The 8327-nt window shown below is 43.7% G+C and overlaps 1 protein-coding gene across 2 annotated transcripts; it reads left to right on the plus strand.

The window, feature by feature from the left end:
- Positions 1–1243: 1243 nt before the first annotated feature.
- On the plus strand, positions 1244–4358 carry RPL7 (ribosomal protein L7). 2 transcript variants are annotated; one of them, XM_015064714.3, is made up of 7 exons: positions 1244–1289; positions 2038–2146; positions 2445–2611; positions 3124–3261; positions 3386–3495; positions 3767–3976; positions 4297–4358. In XM_015064714.3, exons 1-6 carry the CDS (start codon positions 1276–1278, stop codon positions 3973–3975), a joined length of 747 nt encoding a protein of 248 aa, XP_014920200.2. In that variant the 5' UTR covers positions 1244–1275; the 3' UTR covers position 3976; positions 4297–4358. The 2 variants fall into 2 exon arrangements, with proteins under 2 accessions (XP_014920200.2, XP_053064107.1); XM_053208132.1 differs by lacking the exon at positions 1244–1289 and adding an exon at positions 1618–1658.
- The last annotated feature ends 3969 nt before the right edge of the window (positions 4359–8327 follow it).

Here is an 8327-nt window from a genome sequence, read left to right on the forward strand (position 1 = left end):
CGCACAGCGGAGACCGCACGGGCCCGCCGGCCGCCTCGGGAGTTGTCAACTTGACCCAAGTTGCGAGAGGGTGGGAGAGTGGGGTGCGGGGCAGCGGGAGCGCCGGGAAGGGGCGACTCGCTCGGCGCAGTCGACCGCTGCCCAACGGCTTGCAGCTGCCCCCGCGGTCTCGTGTCCCCTGCCCTGCACTCCCCACGGCTGTCACTTGGGCACTGGGCTCCGCAGCGCAGCGCCGCTTGCAAGTCGGAGCGCTCCCGGCCGCCTCTGAGCGGGCTCCACGCTCCGAGCTATATAACCCTCGACCGGGAAGAGCCGGCGGCGGCATCGGCCCTCCCTCCGCTCGGCCCTCCCCGCCCCCGGGCGCACCCCGCCCCCGGCCCAGCCCCCCGCCCGCCCGCAGCCGTCCGCCGAACCGCGGCGGGGCAGCCCCTCTCACATGGCCGTGGCTGCAGCCTCCAGCCCTTGTCGCACCTCCCTACACAGCTCACGCCCCCTGCCTTGGGGTGTCCCGGCCTCCGCCGGCCAGGCCTGACGGTCTGCAGTGCCCGGGCCATCCTCCTCCTGCCGTCGGGTCCTCGCTTGTCCCTATTTCGCCACTTTGGTTAAGCGTGAGACTCGGCCGGTCACCCCTGCGATCAGGCGCCGCGGAAGACAGCCCTGCAGGCTGGCGGAACGAATAGAAGGACCTCGGCAGCGCGGCAGTAGAGTGCCGGTTTATGGCTAGGGCTGGCAGAGCCGAGAAGCCCGTCAAAAGCCGGGTCTCGGAAGCGACTTAGAATCGCACCTAACCATCCGGAACGTGGGCCAAAAGGCTCTCGTTTTCCCTGGCTGTAATCACCACTGCAGTGGTTGCCTACAGTCCCAGTCAAGCCTTGCCCTCCCCACGCAGTGAAAATGGGGCATGCCGGGATTTGTAGTTCGCGCCTGTGTGGCGTGTCATTTGCGTACATTACTGGGTGGAATACGAGAAGGTACCCTGTCAACGCAGCCTAGAGACTAGGACCCCGAGTAGTAAAGGTGTCAGCACTCTGTGCTCTTATCATATTGATTAAAGAGTCTAGTGGGTGCATGTATTTCCCATACAAATTTTACCCGAAAGTCGATCGTAAGGGGCTGAATCAGGCAGTTCTCAATTTTGCGTCTGCAAGACGAGTTCTCTGTTCCGAGTTCTTTTCTGGCTTATCCTGGGACACCTCTGAGTTGTGGGGCTTCGCTCTTGTCGTCTTTAAGTGGACAGCGCGCATGCGCTAACTTCCTCTTTTTCCGGCTGGAACCATGGAGGGTGCAGAGTAAGTAGCTCCTCGCCCACTCGAGAATCCTTCTCCATCCACGAATCCAACGACTTTTTGTCTCGTTTTCCCTCGGTCTGGCTGTAGCCTGTACCTTTGCCCATTTGTCTGTGTGTTTGTGACGCCCTGTGACGCTGGTGGAGGCGCCGGGCAAAGATAGGATGCAGATGGCCTTGGGTCAGAGGTTTTGGAGATACTGGGAACGCGGTGTGAAAGCCTAACTATGTACGGGACCGGCGAGTTTTCCAATTCCCTTTCAAGGGAGGTGCAGAACCTTTGAATTGCGGTCATCTTAGCTCGTATTTGGCCCAGTCGTCCCCGTCGTCAGGCCTTTGCTTTTAGCATGTGGAACTTCAGACCTGAACCAAGGTGGTAGCTGGGAGGTGTTTGTTTGTTTGTTAATTTTCTTGAGAATTCCAGGCCCCCTTCTTGCAGTAGTTTCTCAGTCTGTGTTAACTTTGTTGTGGATATTTTAGTTGTCGGAGGTCAGGACAGATGTGAATTTATTGTATTTTCTGTGAATTCTGTGTATTTAAGTGAAGTGGTCTGTGTTAAAGGCGAAGATTATCGGTATAAAAACTCTCTAAACTCTATTTTTCACCATAACCTGCTAGAGAGCAGCTGAAGATAGAAATGTTTAGAGCCAGTGACGGTAGTACTGCTAAATGGGAAAGCCTGTGCAATACAAGAGTAATGCGGTATTGTGTGCTGTTTGAACTATTAATAAAGTTCTGTTTGCTAACGCCAGAGAGAAGAAAAAGAACGTTCCTGCTGTGCCAGAAACTCTCAAGAAAAAGCGAAGGAATTTCGCAGAGTTGAAGATCAAGCGTCTGAGAAAGAAATTTGCCCAAAAAATGGTAGGTAAATTTTTTTAAGGCACTTAACCTGTAAAGAGAGGCCTTGTGTTTGGGTTGAAAATAGGTGAGTGTTCTTTCTCAGCAAGGCTTGTGGACTTCACCTACTGTACCAGTGAGCTGGATCATCGGCTTTTTAAAAGTGTTTTTAATTGGAGGTAGTGTCTGCACGTTGAAATGTTAACGCATGCTCTGACAAGGAAAAAGTTTCAAGGGGAAATTACTCTTCTTCTGAAGAACGGGTGGTGGTGACTGTATTTGGGAGCTAAGAATCAGATGAATAACTGGTATTGGTTTTCAGCTTCGAAAGGCAAGGAGGAAGCTTATTTATGAAAAAGCTAAGCATTACCACAAGGAATACAGGCAGATGTACAGAACTGAGATTCGAATGGCTAGAATGGCAAGAAAAGCTGGCAACTTCTATGTACCTGCAGAACCCAAATTGGCATTTGTCATCAGGATCCGAGGGTAAGTTCAGGTTTAACCGCATTCTGGTTTTGAAGGGAAAGTTACACAGTCTCAGCAAAACTTCCCGTTAACTTCTTGGGAGTGTTGGTTCTGGAACATTGGAATAGAAATATTTTGGTCATAGCTAGAACGGGGTGGGGGAGGGTGGGTAGTATTTTAATGGTTTAGTTGCAAGTGCTGTGTCCAAAGCTCTCTGAGCACCTGAGTTTTGTTCAGTGTCCTGGATATTATTTTCAAAAAAAGCTAACAAAGACAAATACAAAGGTAGGATGGGGTAAAAGGGCCTGGGGAAGTTTGAAGTGTCAAAGGTATGTATCAAAGATCATTTATTTGTGAAAGAGGTAGGTTGGGACACGGGCTAGAATAAGCTAAGAAATGCCAGTGGTCTTCGTAACAATTCCTGTTTATTTAGGTGGGACTTGAGTTGTGCCGAATCATAATGGTTACTTTTTTATCCTCTATTAATGATTGGGTTAAAGCTCCGTGCATTTTGTCTTTTTTTTTCACTGCAGTATCAATGGTGTGAGCCCAAAGGTTCGAAAGGTGTTGCAGCTTCTTCGCCTTCGCCAGATCTTCAACGGCACCTTTGTTAAGCTCAACAAGGCTTCAGTTAACATGCTAAGGATTGTGGAACCATATATTGCATGGGGGTAAGTCTGTCTTTTCCTTTGAGTTCTTTTTGGCAAATTGGCTCTGTTGACGAGGTGCATTTGAGGTGTTCTGATGGTGATAACCTTATTATATTTGGTCATTTATGTCTTTTTCATATATCAGGTACCCAAACCTGAAGTCAGTGAATGAATTGATCTACAAGCGTGGTTATGGCAAAATCAACAAGAAGCGAATTGCCCTGACAGATAACACGTTGATCGCTCGATCTCTTGGTAGGTTCTACCTATTTGGGGAAAGGTTTGATAATTAGACAAAGTTGATTTTTCTGTCAACGAATCTTCCCATGTTCTCTACAATGCAGAAGTTTATGGAAGATGTAAGTTAAGATTTCGTTGGCTTGAGTATTTGTAAATACAGCCGTGTATTTCCTTCTTTGTTGCTTTATTCTTAACTTACTTTAAACTATCATAGCCTCTGATTGTCCTTGCTGGATATTTTAATCTGTAAAAACAGCTAGCAATTTTTAATGACCTTAATGTTCAGGTAAATACGGCATCATCTGCATGGAGGATCTGATTCATGAGATCTACACTGTTGGAAAACGTTTCAAAGAAGCAAACAACTTTTTATGGCCCTTCAAGTTATCTTCTCCACGAGGGGGAATGAAGAAGAAGACCACCCATTTTGTAGAAGGTGGAGATGCTGGCAACAGGGAAGACCAGATCAATAGGCTTATTAGAAGAATGAACTAAGGTGAGTAGCTTCATCTCGATAGAAGTTTACTTCGTAATAAGGGTAAAAGTGGTGTTAGTCTCCTACTTTTTCCGTTAAATATTGATAAGGGTTTGGTTGGGTTCTAAGCAATATTGTTTAAGGGGGAAAAGCCAACCATGTTATCTGTACAGTTGGTTTGATTGTTTCTTCCTTTTGAGGGCATTTATGGAGGAAAGAAAAGGCCCAGGGTTTATCCTACTTAATGGAAATTGAAGTACTTTCTTATAATTTCCTCATTTATGTTAATTCTAATCTATCAAGGTGGTTTCTTTAATGAGTTTTTTTTTCCCCCCTTTCAGGTATCCACCATGATTATTTTTGTAATCTGGTCAGTTAATAAACGACTACTTTCAAATTAAAATGTGTTGTGACTTTTTGCTAGACTCTGCTGTCCTTTAACTATTGGGACAAATCTTGATGTGTGATAAGAGTAAGCCGTCTTTTTCTTAAACTTTTAAAATTTTTATTTATTTTGAGAGAGAATCCCAAGCAGGCTCCAGGGATCGAATGAACTGTGTCAAGTTTTGCCTTTGTGTACGAAACTGGGGTCTGGTTTGTATTTTGGTGGAAAACATTCCTTGGGTTTATTAAAAACTCTCTTGTGAAAAGAAAAACTTTTCACTTTTTTTTTTTAATTTTTCACTTTTCAATTGTGCCACTGAGTTAGCCAAGATGGGTTTGTTCTAAGAAAGCCTGTTTCATAGACTTATGTGCGTGATTTATAGGTAAGGTAATAAAAATTGAATTATACTGTTGATGAAATTCCATCTGCTGAGGCTTGGTTTTTCTATAAAGTACTGTGTGAACATGTTTTCCTTTTGCATTCCTTTTTTGTTTTTTGCTGTGTATCTTCACCTATCCAGGTGAGTTTCTAATAATACCATTATATATGTTAGAAAAGGAAAAATGAAATTGCTGCCCATGGATACCACTTATTTTGGAGCACCCTCAGAACTCCTAATGAAACTAGTGAGCAAAAGCTTGAAATAGAAAAGATTAGTTATTTTATAAGTAACATTTTTATATATCGTATATATCTCAGATTAGTGAGCTGCAGGTTTTCGGTATAGAACATGTGAAGTAAGTACATCTAATAAAAGAAGTTTTTGCAGTCTTCATTGTGCCAGTGGTGTGATGAACAGGTGCCCTGTTCATTCCTTTGACACTTGCACTAGGATCATTACTTCTTAGTATTTATATTTAATAATTCAAATTCTCTAGACTTGGAAGCAATCTCTGAATTAGTGAGTTTATGGTCAGTGAATTCAGAAAAATTGAGAAGATTCTTTATAAAATCAGTGTTACATGTTTGAGTGTGGCAGGGTTTTGCAAGAAATAGGGTATCTTGGTAAACACTATGAATAGTCTGGTACATTTGTTAATAGCCCACGAATGGTGGACACATCACGCAAAGTAGCGAAGCTTTTGAAGCTGGTAAGGAATAGGAACGTGTAGGATAAAAAAACTGACAAAGTATATTGGCTGTATGTGTGTTCTCTGCAGGCACTTTTCTGTTTTCCGTCTGGGAAATCCAGTTCTCCATATAAATTACTTTCAAAGTGGGGCCAGAGGCTGAGTAGGGAGGAGTTGGCAGATGTCTAATACCACTATAGAAAACTCTCAAACACTTGCTTCAGAAAAGGGGTATGAAAATATTTTGTGAACTGTTAAAACTTCTTGAAATGCAGCTGGAAAAGCTAACTTAGAAAAGCTACCTCCTAAAATGTCACCTAAAAGGGACTGTCCACTAGAAGGCTAACCAAACTTTGAAAGTCTGGGTCCTGCCCAGCAGGTTGTCCTACAAAAATTACCCCACAAATGTAAATTTGCATTTCTATCCTTTAACATTCCAGCTTCATAAAAATCTTCTGCTAATTACCCCAGTCTCTTCAAGTCACAAAGTTTAGTTGTGCTCACTGGTTTTTTAGCAGGTGTTCCCTCAAATTACTTACCTTTGAAAGTTCCTTCATGGTTGGCTGGATTGAGTGCTGGCTCTGAAGCCAAACGGGTTCATACCCAGCCTTCACTTAATCATTTGGGCCAATAAATCTGTTTCTTAGCAAAATAGGGGAAATTGTGCATAATACCATAGGATTTTAATGATGTCAGTTCATGTAAAATGCTTACAGCAGTTCCTGGCTAAAAGTACTAAGTAAATACTATGCAACGTGAGTACCTTGCAGGGGCATACAAATGGAGATGGCCTCTACTCTCTCGTATGTCAGTCTAACGGGCAAGGTAGACAACGCAAGTAATGTGAGATAAGTGCTACAGGGATGTCTAGATGTATCTGCTTTTTGGGGTGTTGGGACAACCTGTGGGGGAAATTGACAACATTCTACCCCCACTGTTTGCATTACAGATTTGGTATCAAACCAGCCAAAACATTGCTTTCATACAGGTGCCTCCCTTCTCTAGGGTAATAAAACATGTAAGGCCAGCCTTTTTGTCCCTCCTAACCAGTACCTGACAGAGTAGGTGCTAAGTTTTTGTTTACTCTTGGTGCTGTAACAAATTACAAACTTTGACTTAAAACTCAGATTTATTGTCTTTAACAATTTCAGGGGTAAGAAATCTAGATTTGGTTTCACTGGGCTAAATCGGTGTCAGGCCTGCCTACCGTAGCTCTGAAGGCTAGGAGAGAATCATTTTCTTCCATTTTCTAGCAACCACTTGGCATTTCTTGGCTTATAGGCAGGCCATGCTTCAGTCTTCAAAGTGTAATCAATCTCTCCTTCCATTCTTCCATCATCACTGGCTCTGATCCTCTGCCTCCTCCCTCTTATAAGAACCCTTGTGATCAAATTGTGCCACCCAGATAATCCAGAATAATCTCTCCATCTCAAATTCCTTAATTTAAGTACATCAGCAAAGTCTCTAACATTAAGCAGCGTGTTCGCAGGTTCCAGAAATCATGGCAGGGAAGTGTTTTGGGAGGGCTATGTGATCTTTATAGCAGGTAGCTATATTTTTTCTTGTTCCTCAAAAATGACAAGCTTCTAATGTAGGGTCTTGGCCCTTGTAATCTTCTGTCTGGAACACTCAGCCCTCAGGTCTTTGTACATTGCTTCTTTTTCGTTCTGGAAAAGGGTTTTTTCTCTGACACATCTCCGTATAACCCTGTATTTTTCATAGTACTTTTTATTACCTGCAATACTTTTTCCATTTATTCTTGTTGCTTTTCACAGCCTCTCAAAGTTTTGAGAATATGTACCGAAACCACTGTAAGGTTTGAGCGTTTGCCGTCTGTTCTAGCACTTAGAATAGACCTGTTGCATTGCAGGCCTTTTGCTTTTTTGATTGACTCGAGCCTCTTAAGAGTAATAGCAATTTTGGGGCGCTTGGGTGGCTCAGTCCATTAAGTGTCAGACTTCAGCTTAGGTCATGATCTCGCGGTTCGTGAGTTCAAGCCCTGCATCAGCTCTGCTGACAGAGCCTGGAGCCTGCTTTCCATTCTGTGTTTCTCTGTCTCTCTCTCTCTCTCTCTCTCTCTCTGCCCTTCCCCAGCTTGCACTCTCTCTCTCAAAAATAAGTAAACACTAAAAGTAAATGAATAAACCAAAAAGTAATAGCAATTTAAAATTTGGATTTTCCAGTTGCTGGCATGTTATTCTTGATGAATGCTGAGAGGAGTGGCGCCTGCATTGTGGGTTCATGGGTATATGTATTATTGTAAAGGACTCAAAAAGTGAGTTATTGTGTAGGGATAATAGTTTGTGAAAATAACAGCATGTTAGGGGAATATAGGAGATGGTTCATGCTGTGCAGATTGGGAAATTTCACAAAGGAGGTAGAATTTGGACACCTGGTGATAGAAGAGCAGGCAGGAGCCAACGGTTGGGAGACAATGCAGTGGCAGATGTGATAGCAAAACTCAAGAGCAGACCATTTAATAACAGTTGATCACGTATTGACTGCTAGTGTACACTTAATCCACATAATCCTCCCTCAATTGTCTCCATTTTGCAATCACAAAACCGATTAATTGGGGGATGGGTCCCAGGCCTTGCCCTTTAAATTCTCCACGTGAGTTTTAATGTGCAGCCTATTCCATTAGGTAAGTATACCACTGTCCCCATTTTTGAGATGAGGGGTTAACTTTCCCTCCCCCAGGATCATCCAAATAAGTGGTGTGGCTAGTATTAGGTTCCAGGCCTAATTTGAGTTTTCTTAACCAGAGGAGCTAAGGAAGGTGAGTAGGGAGCTTGATGAAAACAGAAAAGTGTGTTTGGGAGCATCTTCAGTTTTGTCGAACCTGAAACCGTGTATTTTACTAGGGCTAAACTTGCAGCCCTATTTGGGGTCAAGAAATGGAGGCACAGGGTTTAGA

The sequence above is a fragment of the Acinonyx jubatus genome, chromosome F2 (assembly GCF_027475565.1).
Source record: "Acinonyx jubatus isolate Ajub_Pintada_27869175 chromosome F2, VMU_Ajub_asm_v1.0, whole genome shotgun sequence".
In the NCBI taxonomy this organism is placed as follows: Eukaryota; Metazoa; Chordata; class Mammalia; order Carnivora; family Felidae; genus Acinonyx; species Acinonyx jubatus.

Bases quoted from the DNA above. Each gene is read 5' to 3' on its own strand.
- RPL7 (XM_053208132.1), top strand. From the start codon at position 1,633: ATGTGGAACTTCAGACCTGAACCAAG. The intron at 1,659-2,037 runs GTGGTAGCTGGG...TGCTAACGCCAG, and splicing joins AACTTCAGACCTGAACCAAG to AGAGAAGAAAAAGAACGTTC. The intron at 3,262-3,385 runs GTAAGTCTGTCT...TTCATATATCAG, and splicing joins GAACCATATATTGCATGGGG to GTACCCAAACCTGAAGTCAG.